This window comes from Hippocampus comes, unplaced genomic scaffold (genome assembly GCF_001891065.2).
Source record: "Hippocampus comes isolate QL1 unplaced genomic scaffold, H_comes_QL1_v1.1 scaffold108, whole genome shotgun sequence".
NCBI classification, from domain to species: domain Eukaryota; kingdom Metazoa; phylum Chordata; class Actinopteri; order Syngnathiformes; family Syngnathidae; genus Hippocampus; species Hippocampus comes.
The window spans coordinates 897,692-925,676 of NW_017805071.1; the positions used below are offsets into that span (position 1 = coordinate 897,692).

At 43.0% G+C, this 27,985-nt stretch overlaps 1 protein-coding gene across 1 annotated transcript; it reads left to right on the top strand.

The window, feature by feature from the left end:
• Positions 1-27,894, top strand: loxl4 (lysyl oxidase-like 4). Its single transcript, XM_019864679.1, is given in 14 exon segments — positions 1-486; positions 2,108-2,434; positions 4,238-4,542; positions 4,624-4,838; positions 13,178-13,216; positions 13,371-13,584; positions 13,662-13,839; positions 18,896-19,050; positions 19,131-19,515; positions 20,414-20,657; positions 23,071-23,186; positions 23,486-23,622; positions 27,376-27,487; positions 27,578-27,894. Coding segments are annotated over 13 exon segments (2,478 nt in total). The 5' UTR covers positions 1-486; positions 2,108-2,127; the 3' UTR covers positions 27,649-27,894.
• The last annotated feature ends 91 nt before the right edge of the window (positions 27,895-27,985 follow it).

Below are 27,985 nucleotides of genomic sequence, written 5' to 3' on the forward strand. Positions count from 1 at the left end.
TGTGGACTTTTTATATCCACAGACGCCCCCTAGTGGCTGAACTTTGAAGTGATACCTCCCTATTGTGACATTATCGCTTCCCCCGCTCGTGTTTGGGACGGACAGAAGTCATTGTGCTGCTGTAAAAACAATTGGCAAACATGTTGTTCTTTTGTGAATGGAAAGAATTGTTCCCTTTCACTTCACTCCGCACTACAATTACATTCGTGCGCAAAAATAACCGAACCCACCTCAGCGGTTGTGTTCTTCATAGCAAGCAGACGGCGTCGGGCCTCTTATCTCATCAATAAAGGCACAATCTGAAGCTTTATGTTCTTTGCACGAGAGTGATGTGAAAGGGAAAGGAGGGAGGGAGAGAGGGAATCAGGGAGGAGATATATGGAGAAGGAGGGAATGAAGTGAGAGGATTTTCTTTTTTTTTCGCAGACACACTCCTTCACTCAAGACGTCCGCGACTGCCCACACACACAATTTGCTGCTTGTCAGGTCAGTGAACTTTCACTTTGCTTTCTCCTTGATACTTTGAGTTTGCATTTTTTTTCTATTGGTCTCATTGTATTGATTGGTTGATGTGTCGTCTCAGGTGTTGTTTTCTTTTTTTTTCCCACACTGCAGAGTCAGTGCTCTGATTTTACTTTTGGAGTCCAGGACCACATTGTGAGTCCCGGTACTTGTTAACCTCCAATTAAAACCTTTCCCATGGGTTTCTTGAGTTTTCATGCAGCGTTCAGTGAATTTATCTCCAATGAGTGACTGGCATGAAAATGAATGGATTTGAACAAAAATTACATTTCCCATTTGCAGTATTTATAAGCATAATTGGTGGTATTACTTTGTAACTGAGCAGGCACCTGGCTTGCTTGTCCAGAAGATGTCATTGTTGCTCTTTTAAAAATTAGGCCTCTTCTCATCTCTGATAATTCAGCATTCGCTGGTTATATTCATAAGAATTCACCCAACTCAAAATTGAAATCACCGGTCTTCCATGACAAAAGTGTGTCTTTTTTTTTTTAATTGTTAGAAAATAAGAATAATCAAAGCTCTGTAGTGCATTGGAAAGTAGACAGTGAGGATTCGAGAAGATGAGTCGACTATGTGTCACACTTTGTAATATCTTTAGCTGTCATGCAAAGGTAAAAAGAAGTCAACAGCTGCCTAATTATATGCAATGATATTTGGCGGAGGGCAGCATGGTGGACGAGTGGTTGGTACGTCTGACTCAGAGTTCTCAGGTTTGGGGTTCGACTCTCAGCTGTGGTCTTCCCGTGTGCGGTTTGCATGCTCTCCCGTACTTGTGGCTTTTCTACGGGCACGCTAGCCAACGTGCATCTTGGGTACATTGAAGACTAAATTGTTTAGATGTGAAAATAATCTTTCTGCACTGTTAAAAAAACACTTAACGGGTCAAAAGGGGGCCGACCTTTGCTTGGGTAAATTTGGCCCATTTTTTTGACTTTGTTTTGTACAAAAACTAATTAATCATTTTATTATATTATTTTTTGGGGGGTTGTTTTGTTGGTTATTCATTTCGCTCCAACATTTTAGGTTATTAATTAAAGGGGTCCAATATTGGGTTATTTTTTGAACCAGCTGTTTTTAGTCCAACCCTTCAACGAGATCTGCCACTTCTAATCAAGCTGTAAGAAAATTCGCACTGAGTCCAAAAACTCTTAAAGGCAGTAATTTGATCTTAAAATAACAGGCATAACATTTTCAGTATAGCTGCGGTTCCTAAAATTAGCGGTGTTACCCACGGATACATCTGGCTGCTACAAACGTTCTCGAATAATTGAATTGACTTCAACTTCAGTACAAAAAACTGTCCAAAAATGGTGACCAGCTTCAGCTCAAACCCAATCTTCAATCCAGTCTGCTGTGTCAAAAATAATTAATCCAACCATAAATAAAAGTCACCTAATCTGTTCAAAATCGACAGCAACCTAGCGAGTGGGTCAGGAAAACACCTCAGCAGTTTTTAGCATGTTTTTTTTTCCGCACTATATTCTACAAATAACATCAAACCGAGCCTGCATCAGAATAAGGATGATTTGGATAACTTTTAATTGCCCAAAGTGACCCATAGATGTTTTACCTTCTTCCTCCCCAGACCTTTCCTCCCCCGTCACAATGTCCCACGCCATCTTCTCCAGCTGCCTCCTGTTCCTCTTCCTTCTGTCGCTCTGCGCTGCCGAGCCACGGCGCACCACTTCCGGTCCGCCCAGGGTGGCGCGCGCACCTGCCGCCAAGGTACGTCTGGCGGGAAACTCGCCGCGGGAGCCTCACGAGGGGCGCGTGGAGGTGCTGCACAACAGCACATGGGGCACCGTGTGCGACGACGAGGTGGACATCAACCTGGCCAATGTGGTCTGTCGAGAGCTGGGCTTCCAGGGGGGCGTCACGTGGGCACACAGCGCCAAGTATGGGGAAGGACAGGGTAAGACACTTTTAAGTCTCTTTAACACAAGGATCCTGTTAAAACAGGCGTGTCAAACTCATTTTTTTGCGTGGGACACATTTTAGTTACCGTTTGACTTGGAAGGCCGTTATGACTGAAACCATATCAAGAAGTCAAGAATAACTGTTCATTCAAGTTTTGTTTAAGTTGCTACCGTGAGGGGTTTGGTAACAAGAAAATGCTTAGAATGTATCTCTTATTTATTACATGTGAGAATTAAACATTTTGGTAGACATTTTAGAAAGGATCATGGAAGTTGACATGTTTGAGCTGCTTTCGCGGGCCACATAAAATAATGTGGCGGGCCAGATCTAGCCCCCGGGCCTTGCGTTTGATACCTGTGTGTTAAAATGACACTGCTAGAGAAGATCTTGCAACTTAGTTTTGTCTTGTACTCGGAACGGAGCTACAATAAGCGGAATATACCCAGAATGCGAAGAAGGCAGCTTTGAGAGGTCACTGAACAAAAATCACCCAGTGAAAATCAAAGGCAACAAACGCGTTGATACGGAAAGGGGGTACAAAGTCCCACCCATCGAAATTCTGTATTACGAGAGCCATGACAGAAGCAGGACCGCACCTGTCTGAAAGGGATTTTCCAACAAATCAAGACACTAATGCTAAAAACAACACTGGCGATAAAACAATAAACGTGCTTCCCTTAACAAGGATCAGAGATGAAAGTGCTTCAAATGTGTAAGATCGCTGACCAGGTTTTTGGGAGGAATCAGTCTCCCAAAATTGGGCTTAAATCAGGCTCAATATGCACAGTGTATGCTGACCTTCCTAAATTGTTGATAGATTAAATCCTCTATTCACCATGCAGTACAATTTGGTCTCGTTTGCAAATGAAAAACCATTATGAAAAACGATGTTGGTCTACAAGTAACTGGTTTGTACGCAACCATTTTTTGGGCTACCCACCATTGGGCTACCGACTGAAGCTTCAGCACAGAGCTTCTACTGGCTGACTTTCCTGGGATCACTTTCCCACTGTCCTACGATACCAAACATTGCTTTGACCCAACACAGCTTGTCGTCAGTTACATCATGAGAAAAAAGAATGCCAAAATGTTGGACGCCATCCGTCATTGTCCTGACTGTCATGTTTCTTTTCACTGCTGACTTTGTCGTGGATTTGCACAGCGTGACGTCCCGCCAGTCGCGATCGCCCCTGCTGGAAAAGCAAACCAGACTCGGCTGACAGGCTGCACTGCCTGCTGAAAATGTGGCCCCGATTGTCATACGGCGCTTGACGTGCCGTGGCAAAAGTCACTCATCATCAGTGTTTCATGTCGGTCCAAAAGCCAGCCAATTATATTGTACTCGACCTTAAATACTTTAAAATATACCATATGGCTTACCAGTAATTAAGACACCCGAAATAACTGACATCATAGAGGCACAAAGATGACATCTCGTTCAGGTCACCCGGCAGGCTGGAGGAACGCATGCATGGAGGGGAAAAAAAAAAAAAGTGGGGGCATTTGTTTTGGAGTAATGACAGCATTCAGTTGACCACAATTTTGCAACACTTGCTGCGCTTTATGGACATTCTTTAGTGCTGCTTTTAAATCCAAATTAAAGACAACGTGGAATGAATTTGAGAGGCGCAGTCGTAAAACACTCAACTTCTGAACACGCCGCAAAGGTGCAACCCCTAATCAAGCTACCGGCTTAAGTCATATACGAGGCCCGCTTTTCAGAGCTTGTGTGGTCTGTTTCCAGAACAAGGTTGATCTGGACAGCATGCTTAATAACAGCTTACTTTCCTCTGCCAAGGTCCCATATGGATGGACAATGTTCGATGCAACGGTTCCGAGAAGTCCTTGAAGGACTGCAAGCACAACGGCTGGGGGGTGAACGACTGCAAGCACTCTGAGGACATGGGGGTGGTGTGCGCCACGGAGCGCAGGCGGGAGCAGACGACCGGCGCTGGAGACCACAGCAACGCCATCAGCTCCAATGGGAATCCCTCGCCCCAGTGGCAAGGCCCGGTGGCTAGCCGCAGGCACTCCGGATACGGCTATTACGGGAACGGACATCCATACGAGGTCCCCAGGATCCAGAGGCAGCAACTTAACCATGTATGGCGGCATGCCACGCATGAACGCATCACAGCTGTTGACGTTTTCTCTCACTACCGATTGTTGACTTCCTTCCTTCAGGGTCACAGTAAGGTCCGAATCGAGGAAGTGCGCCTGAGGCCTATGCTCATGTCAACCAAGAAGAAGACCTTGGTGACCGAAGGCGTGGTGGAAGTGAAGCACGCGGGGAGATGGAGGCAGGTGTGCGACATGGGCTGGAGTCTGAACAGCAGCAGAGTGGTGTGCGGGATGCTCGGCTTTCCTGACGCCGCTCAGCCCAACCTCAAAATGTACAAGTGAGTAAAGCGTCTTTTTCTCCAGCTGTCGACAATCAGTGCTGGGTAAGTTGGATAATTATGTACAATAGCCTGCTGTCTCCGAGTTGTTTAAACTACTTCTGAGGTCCTTTTGCGAAAATAATTTAAGTTCTTAAGCCAATGTTTATATGATCCATACGTTTTTGTCAATTATGGGAGTTTATTAATCTCAATAACACAAAAATGGTTGCTCACACTATGACTTTGTGTTTCATGATGAATCATCAAATTTCACTTGTGAAGAACCCCAAAATGGTCCTAAAATGGCCTCCAAATCAGAATGGCGCACTTCCTGTGTCTTTTCTGTTACGTGTTCTCTCTTGAGACTTTTTTGTGGGTTTACTCATGCTAGACATGCCGGCCAAATTTCAGTTTGCCCAGTCAAACTTGATTTAAAAAAAATGTGATTGGTTGCTATGGAGTCTTTTATTCGGGGGGCATCAAGCTTATGGGTGGAAATTTTCAACACGCCTGATAATTTGGTGTGTTTTTTGACAATAGAAAAAATTTTGGGGCGGGAAACAACAGTTAGAACAACAAATACACAAAGATGTTTTCGGAGGACATAATACCCCCCTAAAAATAACCAAATAAATCACCTTCGCAAGAATCACACACTAACTAACAAAACAACCCATCAGTGTTAAATGATGGAAAAAGTCAGCAAAGAATAACAAGCAAAGAGAAGCCGAGTCCACTTAAGAAGCAGAACAAGTAAAAGCCTTCTGTCACGCTTATCTTCACCCCCCTCAGCCACATCACCACGAGAGGTCCCTTCCTCTCCTCAGCCTCGGGGTAATGATAAGGGGCATCTTGGTTCCTAGCGAAAAGCTTTTCTTTACACCACTTTCCAGGCAAATCGCGCACCTCATTGCCTCTGGGGCTCTCTGATGCTATCTCCGCTCCCAAGACAAACAGCAATACTTTTAATTTTGGATTCCTGTCCCTAGGTGTAATATCAGCTCCTGATTGTGCTTTAACTGTTCCGTCGATACGCTGGTGTGAGGCCAGATGAACCTTTGTCTGTGTGTGTGTGTGTGTGTGTGTGTGTGTGTGTGTGTGTGTGTGTGTGTGTGTGTGTGTGTGTGTGTGTGTGTGAAGTCACTTGTTTTATTGGCGGTAGAGCATCGGCAGGCTTGAGTCAGCGTTGCTGCGCCTCTCCTGCCAGTGGTTGCCATTAAGGCAGTGGCAGGTCTTAGAATTTTTTTGTTTTTCATTGTATGCATCTGCACAGACTAATGCAGAGATTCCGAAGCTTAATACATGGGGAATGCGCTATAAACTTTGGCTTTGGTCAGGGAGAGCGGCTGCGCAAATCCCATGTTACTTTGGCAAAAAACAAATACCGTATTTTCCGTACTATAAGGCCCTTCGGAGTGTAAGGCGCACCTTCAATGAATGACCTATTTTCAAACTGTTTTCATATATAGAGCGCACCGCACGATAAGACGCACAGAATAGAAGCTACCATAGTGGCTGTGGTTGCGTTATGCATCCACGAGATGGAGATGCGTTAAAGGGAATACAATACAATACAACACATATTTATTTTGATAGAGCTTTCACAACCAGTGCAGCTGTAGCAAAGCGCTTAACAGAAAATTTAAAATACGACGGCCAAGAAATCAGAATATTGATCCATACTGTATATGAGGCACATCGGATTATAAGGTGCACTGCACTGTCGGCTTTTGAGAAAGTTGAATGCTTCTAGGTGCGCCTTATAGTGTGGAAAATACAGTAAGTTGAGTCCCCATGAAATTTTAAGCAACTAGGGTCAACTCATTATGTACTTGGGGTTTACAAGTCAAGTCATATGATGTAGTCACAACGTATTTAATATTAGCACTTAAGCCACTTTGCACTCAGTAGCTGAACCTTTACTAACACATGTTCACGTTATTTAATGGTCTCAAGCTATTCTTCATATTTTCTATCTCTATGACTTGAATCCAATAATAATCTTCTGCGTTGTGAACATAGAGTAAACCTATAGTCGGCTTAGCAACTTAGTTACTGGTGAGTCAAGTCATGTGACTTGGGTCTCCCAACTCTGGGTTGTGTGGCTGGAAGAGGTTGCGAAATCAAATCGAACCGTATCAGTCAAATTCTGCTTTTATTGTCTCCTTTAAATAGGGTGTCCTAAGGTGTCCCAAAATGCATTGCAATTTGCTGTCGTAATAGCCTTCTAAACCATAATGATGTGTCTAAAAGTGCCCTTTTTCCTTTCTGTTTCCACAAACAATTGTACTGTTTGCTTTTTCACAAACTATATTTTCCTCCAGCATGCATTGGCATTAAAAATGCTTACCATCTACTTTAGGTATTGGCCACCCGTTGGTTTCCATTATGCTATCGTGGCAGTGCTTAACCACTGCCAACAAAATGTCCTTGATTCACTAAGGCGAGTAAATTGTTTTTTTTTTAGAGCACAGAAAAATACCGTAAAGATGGTTTCTATGTGTTCTCCAAAGTGTACCCCGCTTCTCGCCCAAAGTCACCTGGGATAGGCTCCACCTCACTCGCGAACCTAATGAGGAGCAGTTTGGTATAAAATTGTTAGATGGCATATTTCTATAATTTTACATGGTTGACATCTGCTGAGAGTCAATCATTTTCGTGCTTAATGTGTTCGCTCCACCCTGAACTGATTGCCAGTTAATCACAGGGCACATAAAGAGATAAACAACAATTCGTACTCAGAGTCAAATAGTCACTGATTGAGAAATGAACTCATGGTGCCTCTAACAAAGTCCATTGAGTTAACCGCTACATCAATAGTGACTTCAGTCAGTCTAATATTCGCATAATAGCCTCTGTGCTAACTTGGCTCGCCTGGGTAAACTCATTCCATCCATTTTTCGTCAGGGTGTACGCTTGGAAGGTTCTCGCCGCATGTTGTCCGTGTCATATTCTACAGTCGAGTTGTCTGGTTAGGTCTGCATGGATGTAGACTTTAGCTGTTCTTCTTTAATCAATTAAGTAGTGCGCTCCAGAAACATGCATCTTAGATCTTCTAAAGACAAAATTGTATTGAAGTGCAGTCAGTCCCATCGTGGATGTTCCAACCGTCTGCATGAATTACTTCAAGCCGATGCTCCCGAATCGCACCGGTTCTTCGTGTGTTGGTACAGGGTTGTTTATCTGCAAAAGCATGCTAACCGTGCACTTTCCGTGCATGTTTTGTTTTGCTCATTGTAAAGCGCAGACTGAAATAGATACTGTAATTACTCCACGTGAGCAACCAAAACAATGACTCTTCAGACAATATGACGTTGACCTTTTTTCTAACATCTGCACCCGAGATTGGAAGCCAAGAAACTCTTACGAGATCACATTGCACGTTTTTGACCATCGGAGACACTCCCCCATGTTCCTCCACCTTGCTCGAAAGCCTTTCTTAGCAGTCAGGCCGCGTCTCTGGGGCCGCCTGTGTGTCTTGGATGCGATTCTTAAGATGCTGTAATTGCAGGTTGGTCAGGAGCGAGGCTCGCTGGGGTTTGTGCTGCGAGAGAAAAAAAACACCCTCCATTATAGCTGCGTGTGAGAGAGGAAGGCTGCCTTGCCAGAGAGGGAGGGAGGAAAAAAAAACAAGCCGCACCAGTCCAATCTAATTTTCACTTTCACTGTGAAATATCTTTAATTATGGCTGCCGTACGAGCCGTTCAATCAGCAGATGACCGTGTTTTTTTCGTCTGGCTTTTGATTTAGGGACTTCAACCTTCATAAGGACATTTAATGCTCTAGATTTTGTTATGTTTGAATTTCGAGTTGTGTGGGATGTGTTGAATGAATACTTTTCCAGAGGATATTCACTTTAGAATTGTCATTTATGATCCTTAGATTAGAATAAAATGGCAATGCTACACAGAAACAGACACGTATTTTCCGGCACAGAAACAAATGTCCTTCATATTAAATCCCATTTTCATCCCAACAAAAACTAATGTTGAGATTTCAATTTGGTAAATTTTAGGGTTTGAGTCACTTAAACAGCACTGAAAAATGTACCAAACACCGCACTTGATCGTAATGTCTTTTGTCATACCCCATGAACAATTAAGTAGCCTGCTGGCTAAAAAAACAGATGGAGAGACTTTTTATCTCTAGTTGTCAGTAATATAATAATGACATATGCAGCAATTATATCTGTCATGCATTCTCACTTGTTGTTTTTTTCCCTGTGTTTTAATTGTGAAGTTTTAAAGGCTAGTAAAATAACGGGACTGCTTGAGTACCACTATTCGGCAGGCTTCCCTGGGAATTTGACACACATTTCTTATCAAATGATCAATTAATCTATAAATTTATTTATTTTCAAATACAACGTTTTTCGTTGGATGGAGGAATGTCTGAGAACGATCTTTACTCCTATTTCCATGCGAGTGCCATATTGAGCAAAATGGAGGTGCCAGGAGTAGAAGTGTGCTCACTGTCCCACCGATGTCAGAATATTGTTAACCTTCTTTACACCGGGAATTTGACACACATTTCTTACCAAATGATCAATTAATCTATGAATTTATTTATTTTCAAATAAAACGTTTTTAGTTGGATGGAGGAATGTCTGAGAATGATCTTTACTCCTATTTCCATGCGAGTGCCATATGGAGCAAAATGAAGGTGCCAGGAGTAGAAGTGTGCTCACTGTCCACCGATGTCAGAATATTGTTAACCTTCTTTACACGGGAAAAACTAGTCACCACAGTTATCAGCAGCATCTTTGCTGCAAGTCGTCCACAGAATTCCGAATAAACAATTAAAAACTTTTTGATGTATTTTTTTTTTCCAGTCAGAGAAATGCAAGGCGTAACGAAGTGCGATGAACCTTGCGCAATAACGTAATTATACTCTCGACTAACAGGCAGATGAGACTCCTCATCGTTAGCTTCATTAGCATCATTAGTGTCAAAGCCCAACAAATAACTCTCTTGCCAAAAGTCATTTTAATAGATGCTGTGGTGAAAACTCATCACGCAGCTGTCTAGAGTCCACTCGCGGTGGATCAATACGCACGCAATATTGACATAAGAAGATTTTCAACGAAAAAAAGCAATGGGTTTTTAATCTGAATGTCTTTTGTCGGACTGAAGTTAGTTTAGACAGCGTGTGGCGAGGTCGCACAATTGTGGGTTTGTGTGGGCTGCCGGCCTGCGGAGCCACATAATAGCTGCATTTAACACATTTTACAAGGGGAGTTGAGGACATGCTGTGTGAAATAACATGTCACTGGCCGCTTTTGTGCCGCTTATGGAATTATGCGATACGAATAGCATCGCTTCACTTGCGTGTTGAGCATGACGTCAGCTGTTTATTTGTGTTTGGGCGTTCTGCGTCACATCATGTTCCTCGGCGAGTACACTCGTTTGCGTTGTATTTTTATTTAGAAGTAGCGATTTGCAAAACACCTCTCGCTGTGAACTAATTGGAAATGATGAATGTAAATGCGTATTTTCTCGCCCCCAAACAAGCTTTTATTCTTGAAAAACATATTTGTGCAAAGGTCTTGCTTAAGTACGGCGTGACGAGTGATTGAGGGAAGTGGAGGCATCATTAGTGTCAAAGCCCAACAAATACCGAAGTAACGCTCTTGCCAAAAATCCTTTTAATGGATGCTGTGGTGAAAACTCATAACGCAGGTGTCTGGAGTCCACTCGCGGTGGATCAATACGCACGCAATATTGACATAAGAAGATTTTCAACGGAAAAAAGCAATGGGTTTTTAATCTGAATGTCTTTTGTCGGACTGAAGTTAGTTTAGACAGCGTGTGGCGAGGTCGCACAATTGTGGGTTTGTGTGGGCTGCCGGCCTGCGGAGCCACATAATAGCTGCATTTAACACATTTTACAAGGGGAGTTGAGGACATGCTGTGTGAAATAACATGTCACTGGCCGCTTTTGTGCCGCTTATGGAATTATGCGATACGAATAGCATCGCTTCACTTGCGTGTTGAGCATGACGTCAGCTGTTTATTTGTGTTTGGGCGTTCTGCGTCACATCATGTTCCTCGGCGAGTACACTCGTTTGCGTTGTATTTTTATTTAGAAGTAGCGATTTGCAAAACACCTCTCGCTGTGAACTAATTGGAAATGATGAATGTAAATGCGTATTTTCTCGCCCCCAAACAAGCTTTTATTCTTGAAAAACATATTTGTGCAAAGGTCTTGCTTAAGTACGGCGTGACGAGTGATTGAGGGAAGTGGAGTGTCAGCTGCCAGCGACGCTAACGTCACTGCTGTAGCAAAGCCTCCCTTGATTTGATATTTTTAGCCCACTGACTTCATTAAGTAAGGAGGCTTGCATTCTCACCAAAACGTCCAATATATAAATTATTCATGCATGATTTCTACTCCAGGACCACATTTGATTTTGGAAATAAGAATAATAAGAATAAGAACACCTTTATTCGTCTCACAATGGAGAAATTCCCAATTTACAGCAGCAAAGTTATGAAAGGAAGAAAGTAGAAGAACAAAAAGTACTGTGTAGGAGCTGCCGTAAAGGTAGCCACTCTCGCAGCGCCATCGTGAAGTCATAATAACATAATAACAAAATAATACGACACAACACATAAGACACGGTCATTCAATCTTAACCACTTTTCTGCATACTCTTTGTTGTTTGAAGCAGTTACAGATGAAAGAGGAAGGGCCGCGTTGTTCATACATGAGGTTGAAAAAAGAAAAGTTTATTGTCACTGGTTGGTGGAAACCTACATATGTCCAAATTCAATCAATTTCACATTTTTTCCCCACAAATAAATACTGTTGTTTATAAAATGGTTCTTAAGATGCAAAGATTTCATCCAATGGCAGGTCGTGTCAATCTAAAATGAAATGCATTAAAATTATGTAATTTTTATAAACAAGTCACCATTGTTAATTTGACGATTTCACCAATATTGAGCAAGCTAAAATCATAAAAAAAAGAAGAAAATGCATTTTTTTTGGGAGGAAAAAAAAAGACAACATGAATGCATTATACGGCCCATCCTATTAAATTTTGTGGTTGTACTGTACATATTGTTGTCCTCAGTTAATAAAAAGGTCTTTAGAATACGAAAAGGAGCCACATGGTAGACAGTACTCCTACAATGGGAGTTTTAAAACAGCCACACACCAGGCAGTAGCATACTTAGCATGTTCGCTACAGAGCATAATCCATGTGAACATCTGTAATGGTGTTTGCACAGTGCAAGGTTTGGAAGCCATCCCGGCACACTCTGTTTGTGGCATATGTTGGCGTACCCGTCCAGTGAGCGGAAGGCTTCCCTCAGCTCTTGCCCTGCGCTGTGCATAATTGGCAGCAAGCGGGTTCTTTTTTTTCCAACCGAAATGCTAGTGTTGAACAATTTTTGGCATTACAGTATTTACACGGAGGCTTTACTGGCTAAAAGAGTGAAAAACGCAGCGGAACTTGGAAAGATGAACGCAATCCTTTGTTGTGTTTTTGACAAAGGTCACGAAGCCATCGTGATTTATAAACATTCTTATTTGTGGATAAAAGTGTAAAAGGAAGCTAACCACCGTTACTTCAAAACAATCCAATTAAATTTTAATCACAAGACATCTTGATTTACAGTTTCATGTTTTTCTCATAACACACCCTCACGCTGGTCCGTTTTTGGGATGAACGGTGCCAGCCATTTTAGGACCATTCTTTACCCTAGCACGTAAAAAAAAAAAAAAAAAAACCATCAAGATGTACCTAGGATTAAATGCCTGGATTCTTAAAAACCTATAAAAAAAGAGTTAAAAAGAAAAAGAGGCCAAAGAAAAAGCAATAATTTGGGCGCTATTTCAGAAAGTGCTTTTACTTGACATCTAATTTGGTGCTACCTCTCTCTTTCTCGTTGGTTAAATATAAAAAAAAAACAACAGTTAGCTCACATTGTGAAAGGGACTAAATCAATGCAGAAAAAGATAGCTGAAGGAACTGTGAATTTATCCCAGCCCGCACCATTTGTATTCCTAACCCTGCTCGAAAACCATTGTTTTATATACAAAAGTTATATTTGGAGCAATTGCAAGTCATTACGAGAGTGGTGAATATTTTTGGTCACCAGGCAAAAACATGCAATATGCGCGTGTGTGTGTGCGTGTGTGTGTGTGTATGTGTGTGTGTGTGTGTGTACCGCAATAGTTGATGTTCTCATGTGTGGCCAGGTTACATCGAAAACAAACAACAGAAGCCAGGGTCATTATTACGTCAAACCAACATGGGGTCATTGAAGTCACCTCACAGGGTGAAGTGTGTGCGTGACCAAAGTCGATACACACTCCTGATAGGACCATTTCCTCTCTTTGTTTCTTTACAGGAAAATATGGGACACCAAGGTGGCAGATCCTTCAACAAGGTAAATCATACCTTGGCATATTTTGGCTACTTCACATAAGAGCCGTCCCACCTCTGTTACGCCTCACAAAATAGCAGTGAAATTTTATGGGTCAACATGGAATCCCAACAAGCTGTGTGGAATTTCATTTTGAACTTCATCTCCTCCCTTTTAGGCTGAGCCTCATGTCCAAGAAGAAAGGCTTTTGGATCGAGAAGGTCCACTGTCTGGGAAGTGAGAACACCTTGTCGGAGTGCCACGGTCAGCTGTCAATCCCCCGTAGCCCCGCCCCCTGTAAGAACGGACGGCACGCTGTGGTCAAATGTGTTCCGGGTCCTCAGTTTTCTCGGATTTCCTCGGGAAGACCTCAAGCCCCGTACCCAGTTGTGGTAAGAAGACGTGATTATTTGTAAAGTGAATTCAGGCGATGTCGACTTTAACTTTTGATCCTGTTCTCTCGGCATAGCCGGTGCGTCTGAAGGCCGGGCCCAGGCTCGGCGAGGGTCGCGTAGAGGTCCTCCGAGATGGAAAGTGGGGGACGATCGTGGACCACATGTGGGAGCGGACGGCGGCCAGCGTGGTGTGCAGAGAGCTGGGCTTCGGTACCGCCAAGGATGCACTGCAAGGCGCCTATATGGGTCAAGGTGAGAAGGAACAATGATCTTGTTTTGACTGGGCGGTTTTTTTAAAGTGTTTATCAAGCGTGATGGAATGCCAGATGAGATACGGCCACCTTTGCAGAACGTGTTTTATCTCACATCAGCAGCAATCAGATGAGATCACGTCTGTCTTATGATTCACTGCTCCACCTGTGTGTCCTGAGCCGGGACGGTCAGGTGCACACACACACATATCCACAAAACTTTCACATGACGCCTCATACGAAAAGCTGCCCTGGTTTGTTTAGGCTTTGAGGGCTCAAATAGCAAAAAGTACCCTGCGTTTGCCCACCAAAGGCTCTGACTCACATACAGCGGAACCTCTCAGTTTGACCACAATCTGTGTCAGGATATTGGACCAGCTGAGATTTGCTCAGATTTAATTTTTATTTAACAAAGAATAATAATAATAATGATAATCTCTCAGTGGGTGAAACTGTTGCCATCATTCTTCACCCGCATGTAAGTATACAAGTGTGGAAGTGGAAGTCTAAACTTGAAGGAATTTTGTGAAGGTGATTCCCGATGCAGATGTTCCTCATTTTCCAACATAAAATTAAATAAAATGAAAGGTGTAAAAACAAGCAGACCACAGGAATACAAACCGTACAGGCCGAATGTGGAGCTCCACTGAACGGTCGTCTTGTCAAATTGAATTTACTAATTTCAAAGTTTGCATTTGGTATATTGATGAATAATTATCGTCGTTGAACATTTTATGCAAATAAAAAAAAGCCACATTAAAAAAAATTAATCTCACCCTTATGTGTTAATTCCATAATAATTCCGTACATAGAGTATAAAACCTGTGGTGAAAAAGCAAAGCGTGGTGAGTCTCTGTCACCCAAATGCGTGGGTCGGTCAATGGGGTGATCATTGCCAACGAAACGTCAACATATTATCCGTCTCTCCTTCTATTCTTTGCGGTGACCAGCTTCTTCTTTGAAAATTGTGCAATTTTTTTCTGGCCCAATAAAAAAATTAATGAAACCACAGGACAGTATAAAGTATGTGAAGTCCTAAAACACTATATCAGGTCACATTTTTTTCTGTTCGGTAGAAGAATGGTGTTTCATGCCTTGGTCTGGGGTGAAGCGATGAATTTTTAACTTCTTAAACCATGCATGATTAACTACGAACCATAGTTAGGAATAAAAACAAAATACGACCTTAAAGTAACAATATGGACTTTTTCGGTTTGCTTACTTCACATTCCTTCCTGTATCCGCCGCTTTTTTTCTCCGAGAGGTTCCACAGTGTTCTACCTACTCAGCTGTGTGTACTTGGCGTCCCCGCCCTAAGAAGATGCGGGAATGAACGGCCACCCAAAATCCTGAAAGCCAGGGTGTGCTCTCCCCCTCATGCTGATGAAGGCGAAACGCGGCATGACCGTTTGCTTGTGTGGCTTAAACGAAGCGCATGACATCAGTTTCCCTTTTACCTTTTTACCTCTGCTGGCGATGATGTCATCTTGAGTACCTGCTTACAGTTGGCACATTCATTCGCTTTCTATGCACGCATGCGCGCGCGCTCTCCCTCTCAGGTCTCAGTGTACCGTAGAACTTTTGATTCAGGTCGATGGCACTTCAAAGGGCGCAGCACAGGTCCCTCCTCTATAATGTTCACGATATGACGTTTGGCTGCAAGCTGTAATTTCACATGTGCCATGAAGGCCACATAACCATAGGCCTTTGCGTTGCTTCAACACGCCTAATTTAGACTCTTTACAGAGAACAAACTCCCACTATGTACAGAAAGCGGGATTTTCGGGAAAAGTTATATAAAGACTTAATGAGTGGATGTTTAATTTCGGTGTGAAATAATACACAGTGGCGACTCTTGACGTCTGCGACGCGCTACAATTTGGAATTTAATATACCTCTTGAGTACTCCGCACACGGTTTCTGTGGTAAAAAGGAGACATATGATGATAACCCTAGAACTGGAAACGTCATATTTAGATGACTGTCCTGGCAAAAAAAAAAAAAAAAAGTGGAAAAATGCTTTAAAATTTTGACAAAAATGCTAAATGACATCTCATGAGTCCGAATGTCACGTGAAGACTTCAGTGTGTTTTGCTTTTTTTTTTTCACACAAAGGTCCTGGATGCTAAAAATGAGTCAGGAAAAATACAGTACAGTTCTTTTCATTTTCATTTTCATTTTTTTTTTTTAAACACAAAGTGCCTGCGCCATTTCCACGCAAACTTTCAGTCAAGAGTCTCACAACCACAAGACCCCCCGGGCTGACTTATTTATGATGAGCAAATGTGATTAGGTGACAAAGCATTTGTTCCGCAGACCGCTTGATTGCTCACAGATTGTAGCATGTCCAGCATGTCTCATTCTGAAAATGCCTGTGTGTGTGTGTGGTACACACACATGCACACACACATACACAGCAGTGTATAAAGTGGCGTATGGCTTCAAACTTCTAAATCATGTTTGGAATCCTGCTGGTGGCGCAACATAATTCTGGCTTGTTTCATGGGCTCTAACCAGCCGCAGACAGCACAGATTACTACCCAACTAACATAATCTTGGCTAAGAAAAATGGACTCGGACATGTTTCATGGAAAGGGGAGGGGGGGCGGGGGAAGGACAGCACATTAATTTCAGTGCCTGAAATGGAGTGTAATTTCAGTGTGGGAAAGATCGGGGTTTTCCTTGAAAGCACAACCAACCATTTGTGCTTCCTGGACAAGAATGAGGACAAAGTCATCCAATTTCCAAACGTTAAAGACATCTTTCTAATGAAATAAAACCTATGACGGCATCTGCCACTTCTCGCACTTAACGTGGAGCTTGCATGTTCTTTTTGTGCTCCCGTTTAAAAAAAAAAAAAAAAAAATTCCAAGAACTCTGGCTTCTTCCCACATCACAAACAAGAATCAATGTTCATCGGAGACTCCAAATTGTTGTTTGTCTACATGTGCCCTGTGATTGAATGGCGACCAGACAAGGGTGCAGTGCGCCTCTTGCCCAAAGTCAGCTGGGGTAGGCTCCAGCTCACCCGCAACCCTGATGAGGAAAAGCCATAAAGAAAACAGACATATGCTGCTTACCATAAATTAACCGACACTGGATTGGTTTTAGCGAGTAAAAAAAAAAAAAAAAAAAAAGAAAAAAAAAGAAAGAAAAATAGTGCCTGTGCTCACATCGTTTTTCAAAACTGCGTGTTTTCTGTGGTGATTGTCGAATTTTTGCGGAATTCAATTTTCTTTATGCTACGTTAATGTAATATGTTCATTTTCTATCGTGCTTGTCCTCACTAGGGTCATGGAGACTCTGGGAGAGAGGCGGGGTACTCACTGGACTTGTCAGCCAATCACAGATCTATTCCGTCAACCATGATGTGGAAATTTATGTTTTGATCCAACCCACCTCAAAATTATAGAGCTAAATTACCGCTATAGGATATTTCTATTTCTCGACCTCCAGTTTTATTTTATAGTATTTATTTAACAATCCCCGAACGTGTGTGTTTGCATTGAGTTTTACTTCACACACGTGAGGGAGCAAAACACCATAAACGTTCATCAGAAGCGTGCTGCGACTCTTGTGAGAATTTATTTCAGGGCTTTCACATATTTTCCAATACAAGTTTTAAGTACAGCCTATGATTGCTCTGCTTTTTAAATTTTTTTTAAATTTTGGTTTCCCTCATGTGGGCCCTTCCACACCCTTGTCGCGATAAATTCAGCTTATGGGAGTCACCATTGCGATAGCGGCGGAAGTTGGGCAGATATGTGTTTTTTTTTTCTCGCCACATGTGTGACCAACGTGGAAGCAAGGCTGCAATCTTACAGTGACAGAGCCAGCCAGCCTGCGTTCTCAGTCCCCGTCGCCTCCGACATTTTTTCATTTCCGATGTCTATCTGGCTTTTTCTCTCCTTCCCCTTGGTTTTTGTGGATATGCTGGCGCTTGCTAAAATGCCCGTTCAGTTCCAAGTTTATAGTTTATGTCTTAACGCATGAAGAAAACACGAAAGCCATATCTGGGCGAGCGGTTTCGTCAAACAGCCGTCTCAATGGAACCGACTGTTTGCATTCATAAAATGTTGATTTATGTCGTTTTGGAGGGTCTGGTTTTCATTAAATACCGATTGAAGAAAGTACAAGGCTTTACACACATTTGCCCTTGTTTGATGGACTCAGCATATGCTTTGTGGTTGTTTTGCCGAAAAGCAACAGAGGGTTGGCGATGAGGTGTTGTCCGATCGCCAAAGTCGATGCTGCACGTTCTGCTGCTTGCCTTGCAATAGCACTTTACGGAGATGAAGCTTTCATTGTTTCTGAAGTGGAAAAAGCACGCTGAACGACAAAGGAAAAAAAAAAAAAAAAGATTTCAGTTGATAAGCGTTCAGGCTTCGCACGACGCAAATTTATGCGGACACTGGGTGGCCCGGAATGAATGAATGGCACGTGAAATCTCAGTTTAAGAATGCTTTGATTCGTTTTCATTTCACTCTGTATTTGTCTGCTCCTTGATACCATACAGAGAGCTAGTTAGCGCTTTCATGCAGCAAAAATGAGAACCTGTAACCTGATAATGTGATAAACCGCCCACTCGAGTAACAGCTGCCCTTGAAAGAGTTAATAAATAAAATGACCAGTGCTGAGTTGTTCCTGGTTTTTTTTCCCGTACTTCCTGAAGTATAATAATTTGTGCTTCTAGCGATTTGCTAGTGTACCGTAGCATGGTAGAGGTTGTCCAAATACTAATTCAGTTCATCAACCAACATTTTTGCCCCATGCTGAGTTAAGTAGCGCTATTTCACACTTGAGAGTGATCATACTGAATTGTTCCTCAGTTTTTTTTTTCCGTACTTCCTGAAATATAATAATTTGTGCTTCTAGCGCTTTGCTAGCGCACTGTAGCATGGTAGAGGTTGTCCAAATACTAATTCAGCTAATCAACCAACACCAATTTTTGCCCCATGCTGTGTTAAGTAGCGCTATTTCACACTTGAGAGTGATCATGTGGTTGTTCGGCCCACACGAAGCAAACTGTGGAAAAACAAAATTTCTGACCTGTGCAGGTAGTGGACCCATCCACATGAACAGTGTGCAGTGCACGGGGACAGAACGATCCATCCTCGACTGCTTCTTCCAGGAGGTTCAACCGTGGACATTCAAACATAGCCAGGATGCTTCCGTGCGCTGTAACGTTCCTAAAACCGGCACAGAGTACACGGTATGAACAATACTGTAACACCGCCGTAACACACGTGCTTCGGCATTCAAAGGTGAATAATGGTAAACCTTGTTTTCCAGGTGCGTCTGGCTGGCGGCAGGGTGCCCTCAGAGGGTCGAGTGGAGGTGCTCATGGAGGTGGGCGGCCGCAAGCGTTGGGGTTCGGTCTGCAGCGAGAACTGGGGCATCAATGAAGCCATGGTGGTGTGCAGACAGCTGGGTCTGGGATTTGCTGCGAGTGCACATCAGGTATTCTGAAAGTGACGCCACATCAGTTCATTGTTGTGTCCCCCCCCCCCACCCAACGAAAGGTACTGGACCAGCGACCCAAATGCCGCCGAGCTGATCCTCAGCGGAACTCACTGCGTTGGCACCGAGTTCTCCATTCAGCAGTGTCGCCGTAACAACCACATGCACTGTCCGCGAGGCGGGGGACCGAAGGCGGCTGGCGTCACCTGCTCGGAGAGTAAGACAAACTTTTAGCTCCCTGTCTTCTGGCCTAAAGTTTCGACTATAAATTGGTTCACAGGTCGGCTCTAGCTGAGCAAATATGCTGTAAATCTCTCTCTCTCTCTCGGTCTGTATAAGGGGAAAACTCTAAGATTGAACTGTATCCATTTAAGGACAATGGATGATGTCCAATATTTTTTTAGATGATTAAAAATTTATTTTCGCATCGGACACTGTCATGTGGAGCAAGAGGAAGTCGCTCTGGGGTGGAATGAAGCACTTATGATGTAATGGGTACGCCATGTCTAATGGAGTAATGAAAGGTATAAAGTTAAAAAGCTGGTCCCTGGGGCAAGCAAGATTTGACAACATACAATAGAATCAATCGGGTCCTGGGTCATAAAATTAAAATGTACTTTTACAATGTACAATGTCGAAAATTAAAATGGAGCAGTTTTACATTCTTGATCTGTATACAAGTGTAAATACAAATGAACCTCAGTTAGTAGTGCAATGTAAGAAAAAAAAAAGAAATAATTCACATCTCTTAATTTGTGGGCTGCACGTTCTTTTGTAAATATTGCAAAAAAGGCAAATAAAAAACATATGGAGTAAATACGTAAAATGTGATCTTGCACGACATCAGGCTTGGAAAAAAAGTAAAGATTTTTTTTTTTGCACAATAATCAGGAATAACAAGGAATATTTTTCAAGAAATAAAATGCCCTAATAAAATACATTTAAATAACATTTAAAAAAAATGAAATTAAAAAAAATATAAAATACAATTAAAATAATCTCAAATAAAATTTAAATAACCCCAACATACAACCGGAATACTTCACATTTATGTTAAAATGACAAACATCAAATATTAACAATTCCAATATGATCTCTTGTCTCTGCTGCATTAGCGGCTCCCGACCTCGTTCTGGATGCCCAGCTGGTCCAGGAGACGGCCTACCTGGAAGACCGACCGCTCCACCTGCTGAGCTGCGCCAATGAGGAGAACTGTCTGTCCTCCTCCGCCGCCCGCATGAACTGGCCCTACGGCCACAGACGGCTGCTGCGCTTCTCTTCGCGCATCATGAACCTGGGACGCTCCGATTTCCGACCCAAAGCGACGAGGGAGAGCTGGACGTGGCACCAGTGTCACAGGTACCACATCCCAGCACGGGGTCATTCAAATGCGTTTGCAGAGCTTTATTGCAGTGGAAAGAATGTTTGACTATATGGGGGGATGTTGCGGTTAACCATGTGGTCATTTATTTTAGAGGCTCCTGGACACGGTTGAGTTGCCGTTTTGGGGAAAACACGCATTAATGGCCTCTGTGTGGAGTCATTTGCTGTTCTATTTAATGTAATCACCAGCCGGAAAGAAAACAAGCAGATTATGACTCGGAATCAGCTGGTAGCATGCAAGACCACCAGTTTAACACAAGAATCTTTGTCAGCTCATTTCAGCAGCTTTTGGTGGACGTCATTCCACTCCAGCACTCGGTTCCGTTAGGTGACATACGCACCGATAAAGACAATAAAGTCACGTTAATCGAAGCAAAGCAAGAAGTACGTTTATTTTAGACTTAACTCATTGACTTATACATCGTCGACTTACATAGCCGTCAGTGGCAGTGAATGAATGAATTTATTGGTGCCCAGTTTCTTTCTTTAATTTTTTTTTTGTATCTAATTAATGATTGTAACATTCATTATTAAATACGTTAAAAATATGATATTTCAAATTTGAGAACCCAATGGCAATTCATTTTCAAGTTTTGTATAAAAAGTCAATGACAGAAATCGACAAGTGTCATGTTAAATTGCTGTACAAATGCTTCAACTTTACTTTAAGCTTAGCTGTTGTTTTTTTATAATCCTAAAAATATGCTTTAAGTTTGATGTTGAATACGTTTGTCATTTAATTACTACATCATCATGCTGAATTTTCATCTTAAAATAAGGAAAGTAGACCACTTTAGATGGTAAGTTTGAAATTTAATTTTCAGCTAGTTGACACACTGTAGCGGTATATGGACCATGAGCTGCACTTTGAGTGGCCCTTTGATTAATCCCCGCCACACTCGCAACACCCCCCCTAAAAAAAAAAAAAAAACAAAACATTTACAAACCCCAAAAATGATTCAAATATGCTGATAAACATTCAAATATTGTCCACAGAAAACAGGGGTAAATGTGGCAAAAAATAAAAATAAAATCGTAAAACACCCAAAAGTCAATTATGTGCTCTGGCATCTGGGGGAATCCAAGCATATTTCAGGAGGGGCAGTGCCCCCCTTGTCCCTCCTCTAGCTACGCCAGTGTATTGGACCCTTAACAGCATTCTCAAGAAATGTCGAAAAATGCCTGACTATGACCTTTGACAACGAGTCCACTCAAAGAGCGGCCATATCTGCAACTTTCTGCACCCGGTCGCGTTCACGTACGTGTGAAGCGAACCATTTAGCGAAGTCGCGAGGGGGTACAAAGGACAGCAAAGGGTGCCGCAGGTTGTTTCGACAACACATTAGCGCTACGGACGCATCGTTCAAAGACCTCCTTTCAGCAAGGGCGGTGTAAACAGGCTACGCGACGCTGGCGCTAAAACAAGCTTCTGTGCGGGGTGTTCGGGTGACACCCACGCTCGTGTTTCACACAGTGAGGTCACGAGGCTACACGCCATAGGGGAGCAGTGTTCATTCAATGTCAAACGCCGCAAACAGAAATGCACGCTCAGTGGTCTACATACTTGGTTAACGTACTTACTGTAAGTAGATTTTTCAGGTTTCTGCACCTGACTATTTTGCAGTTTTGATTTGTAAACGGATGGGGACAGCGGGACCTTCGCAGATGTATTGAGACCAGTGGTTCTGAACATGGATGGGTTCGATCGAACCCGAGGGGTTCGACGGAGCCTCTGCCATGGAGGTTAAGACACACCCGACTCAACGTGTCAATTAGTTATGACACACCCGCTTGGCCGTCACTGGCTACAGATGATCACATGACATTGCTTGTGCAATCAGTGCTGTGGGAAATTTAGTTCGCTTTGTTGTCAACGTGTGACTGTCGTGATAGTGCGTCGTACAATTAAAAACAAACAAACTTATCTCTTGAAATTTTATTTACTTTTTTCTGTTTTTAATAAATGTGTTTTTTTTTAATTTCTTGAATTTGTAAAAACGATATATATTTATTTTTCACTCATGAAGGGTTCGGTGAATGTGCATATTAACGGGTTCGGTACTCTAAAAAGGTTAAGAACCACTGATTTAGACTGTTTGGGGTTGTTGGCTGGGAATTTACTGAACAGAGCCCTCTAGTCTGGTAGACTTCTGTAAATTGGCCGATTGCAAGACCAGCTGCTAAAAACAAGGGACGATTTCAAACGTTGAACCAGTGATGTAAAAGTTGACTCGTTGACTAATCAGTTCAAACTCTAATATATACCAATATGTTTTTTTTTTGTTTTATCCAGTTGCTGTCACAACTAATTTAGCATTTTTAAAGTGACCTAACAACATTGCACTTTTGCCATCTCTGTTTCTGACATGGTCTCTCTCTCTCATCTCAGGCATTACCACAGCATCGAGGTTTTCACACATTATGACCTGCTGACTCTCAACGGCACCAGGGTCGCAGAAGGACATAAGGCCAGTTTTTGTCTGGAGGACACGTTTTGCCCTGACGGTAATATTCACCACCGTTCCAACGCCCCCCAAATCCGCACTTTCCCATTAGTGGCAGGAAATTAATTTCAATATTTTAGCTGAAGCAGAGTGGAGGTTTACTCTGTGGTTAATGTATTAGATCGCCGCCGTGCTTGTTTGTTCACTCTCCATTTGCTTGTTATATCATGGATGAAATAGCTTGGGTGAAAAAGTAGCGTTCATAACAAAATGGTCTTTGCAAAATGGCAGGCATTACGCTAACTTTGATGACGATGAAGGGAATTCAACTGTTTTTTTTTGTTTTGTGCTGTGTGTTAGGTGGCCAAAAGCGCTTTTCCTGTTACAACCTGGGCGACCAGGGTATCTCTGTGGGCTGCTGGGATACCTACCGCCACGATATCGATTGTCAGTGGGTTGACGTGACGGACGTGCGGCCTGGAGATTACATTTTTCAGGTCAGTCGGCTTCTCGTCTACATACTTCTCCAACCCTGAACATGGTGAAAGTTTGGCATTTGCAATGATTTTAAAATGTGAGATCAGCCCCTCTGAATTTAATGCTACGTTCGAAAAAACTAAGGAGTCTAAAATTCGGAACCGCTGACAAGGAGGAAATCAGTCAAACAACATTTATTTACTTTAGGTGAAAAGTACATCCACGCTACATGAATTATTCACTCAACTTTTTAACCCTTTCTCATTTCTCAAAAATGACAATGGGTATTTCTAATTTCCTGGCAGTATCGAAACCGTTTAAGATCTCAGAAAGCTTGATGTTACCGAATAAATTCTGGCTGACTTCCTGGCGCTGACGATAATTTCTTCTTCTACTCTATCCTGCATTCTTCTTTTTCTTCTTTGGCAGCCGAACACAACTGATGTTTTAGCACCATCACGATATAACGGTCATATAATGGTCACGGCTACTACTCAAATCGTTGTACATTTGAAGAACTTCGAAATGTTTTTTTGACTCGTCTCTATATGCGGTCTGCGATTGACTGTGAATGTGGTGTAGAAAATGAATGATCGTACATACATGAGCGCCGGGTCGAATGTAATTTGCCTCACTTCACCCTTTCACGCACAAATAACGATAACCTGAAACCCGATAAGCTGTCCACTGCAGTAACCGCTGTCTCTGAAAGGGTTAAATTGCATACCAAATGCCTTTTCAGATTGTAAAGCGACATTTTACACCCAATGCTTCTCACAGGCTCGCCGCATTCTCTTGCTGGTTATATACCGTACGTCTATTTTCGTTGCGAACATCCCGACCTCCCAATCTAGCTCAACCATCCTCTCTCTCTCTCTCTCTCTCTCTCTCTCTCTCTCTGTCATTACTTGAGCCTCAGCCAGTCCAACAGGTCCGCGCTCATTTATGAGCGCTGGATGAGTGTCTCTGGAGCACGCCGGCTACAATTATATAGTGCTGTATGTGGAGGATAGAAATTAAAGTAAGAAATAATTCAGTCCTAAGGAGGATTTATGAAATGACTCAGCAAATTAGGCTGAATGACCGAAACGGTTTCCATTTAACGTTGCCGACTTGACATTTCTGACTTTTGAGTCGGATTCGGCGGTGACTCCCTCCGAGACGACCCGTGCTAATGAAACGTGCCAATTAAACCGAGTTAACGATGACCTCACTTGTCGCGAGGCTCCCCCAGTGCCTCCCCTCCCATTAGACAAGGCTAATTTGCCACCAAGGAATTCCTCCTGCCCTAACTTTTATAGCCACTTCCGAACCAAGCACCGCACTCTTTTCAGTGAATCAACACAACATCCGCGCTAAAGCCTCTCACGCAAAGCCTGCAACGCTAATTTACGAGGAAAATTACGATGGGAGTTGTTGAGTAAGGAGCCCCTTTTCAAATGTGTCTTAGTGGCGCGCTACACACTAAAACAGTGTCCAGATGACTAGTCTTGTAATTACTTTTGGAGCTGTCTGTGTCTCAATATATTGGGCTCGTCTGTGACTCAGACACATTTGTGCTCTGGACCACTCAAGACCAAAACTGCACGGGACAGCAGAGGTTGAGCTCGACTCATCATTTGCCATCATTCTTTTTAAAAGGGTACAAGGGTTGGATGTCTTCCATGATTTTACACATGCATGTTTATAAGACAGTGGTCCAGTGGTTAGCGCGTCGATCTCACAGTGCAGAGGTACCGGGTTCAATTCCAGCTCCGGCCTCCCTGTGTGGAGTTTACATGATCTCCCCGGGCCTGCGTGGGTTTTCTCCGGGTACTCCGGTTTCCTCCCACATTCCAAAGAACATGCATGGCAGGCTGATTGAACACTTTAAATTGTCCCGAGGTGTGCGTGTGGGCGTGGATGGTTGTTCATCTCTGTGTGTCCTGCGATTGGCTGTCAACTGGTTCAGAGTGTCCCCCGCCGACTGCCCGAAGTTGGCTGGGATAGGCTCCAGCACCCCCGGCAACCCTTGTGAGGATAAGCAGATCAGAAAATGGATGGATGGATGGATGCATCTACTCTGTGGGCCTTGTCATGTCTTTGGGCATTGCTTCTGCTACTTTGTCACTTTATCATTTTGCTGAGTTTGAAATGTGTCATTGTGGTAGTTTTGGCAACAAGTATGCATTCACTGTTCTGACTTTTTTTTTCCAGGAATAAAGCAAATTAAAGTTCTGTTTTTAAAATTATTTGACATTAGTGTCTCTGTCTCAATATATTGGGCTCGTCTGTGACTCAGACACATTTGTGCTCTGGACCACTCAAAACCAAAACTGCACGGGACAGCAGAGGTTGAGCTTGACTCATCATTTGCCATCATTCTTTTTAAAAGGTTCAAGTGTTGGATGTCTTCCATGATTTCACACATGCATGTTTATAAGTCAGTGGTCCAGTGGTTAGCGCGTCTATCTCACAGTGCAGAGGTACCGGGTTCAATTCCAGCTCCGGCCTCCCAGTGTGGAGTTTGCATATTCTCCCCGGGCCTGCGTGGGTTTTCTCCGGGTACTCCGGTTTCGTCTCACATTCCAAAAACATGCATGGCAAGCTGATTGAAGACTCCAAATTGTCCCCAGGTGTGAGTGTGAGCGCGGGTGGTGGTTTGTCTGTGTATGCCCTGCGATTGGCTGGCAACCGGTTCAGGGTGTCCCCCGCCTACTGCCCGAAGACAGCTGGGATGGGCTCCAGCACCCCCCGCGACCCTTGTGAGGATAAGCGGATCGGAAAATGAATGAATGAATGCTTATAAGAACCTTACAGTCCAAACAACAATGGCAAAACACACGAGTGTTTGAAACGTTCTTTCACTGAAGTCGCTTTACATCCAACTGAGTCACATTCCTGACATACTGTACGCGTTTCTTTGCAAAACTAATTGCCCGGCATACACATGACAGGAATTTGGGAAGACCGAGTGACCTGGGATAATTTTGACAACCCTTTCAACTGTATGGGAAATGTAAACCCAAAATGAAATTCATTCCGGTTTTATGACACCAGCGGTGGCCTCGGTTATTTTCTTTGTAGTTTACCGCCTTTCTGCCTCTAACTGTGTGTAACCGGTGTTTAAAAAAAGGTGGGGCATTTTTACAGAACGGCTATTACAGCAAATTACTTGTTGCCTTTATTATTTAAGAGAAAGGTCATAGCAGCAGTTTACAGAGTTGTGCTGGCAAATACCAAGGAATACTCGCGTGTGCCGTGCAGTAAGACAAGCTGTAACTGCAATAACTTTAGGTTTCATACTGCAAACATATCATTGCAATCAAACATATTTTGGAATAATTTGTTCCTGAGTACATCAGGAAAACTTAATTAGCGTACGTTTTAGAATACGTTTTTAACATTTTTAATTGTCATTCAAGTACAAGCATAATTAAAATGTTCTAAAATGACATTTAAAAAAACAACACAAACACCTCTGAAGCTAATGACAAATGATGACGTGGAACTTGTTTTTTTTTCGTATTGTCAAAAGTAAAATGTGAAATCAACTTCAAAGCGTAACACAATAAAAAGGTCTACCTTGGCTCAAAAGTGACAAATGGCAAATTTCCAGTTGATGTTTTGGCACAAGGAGGCAACGATCGAAAAGGTATGTCTGTTTTGTTACCGCCATGAACGCTACATTAGTGTAGCAACAAAGCTAACCAAATTCCCCACACATACGTAGCAACAAGAAAAATCGTCGATTTTCTTGTCTCGAAGTGTTGACGATTTTGCTTGTCTGACAGGTGGAAGTCAACCCCTCCATGGACATGGCCGAGTCGGACTTCATGAACAACGTCATGCGCTGTCGCTGCAAGTACGACGGCAACAGAGCTTTTATGTACGGATGTCACGCAGGTACGCACCAAAGTTTGTCCACTTTCACCCCCTCGCCCCTTCACGGCCACGCCGCTTTGTCACTTCTGACCGTCTTTTCCTCTCTTCAAGGCGACGCTTACAGCGCAGAGATCGAAGACCTTTTCGAGCACCAGAGGCAAATCACCAACAACTTTGTGTAGAGACACAAAAGCCTTGCGGACGCTGCTCGAAGTGGCCTGAGGGTGATGCCTCCAAGGCCCTTTGGGAAGCTGACAGGAGCAACGGCGAAGAAAATGGAAAAAGCTGCCTGGCTTGACAGCAGATCAAACGTCACATCGATGAGACTCAAGTAGACAGACCGACCACAAGAGCGGCTCATGCAGCTTTTTGGCTGTTAATGACTGTAGTTAGGTATGTTAATATCAATATATTGATTAAAAAAAAAAGGTGAACGTGGACTACTTTGACTTTTCAAAACGTACACACATGGAATTACTATTGAATCGGTCAACAAGACAACGGCGGAGTACTTGGGAA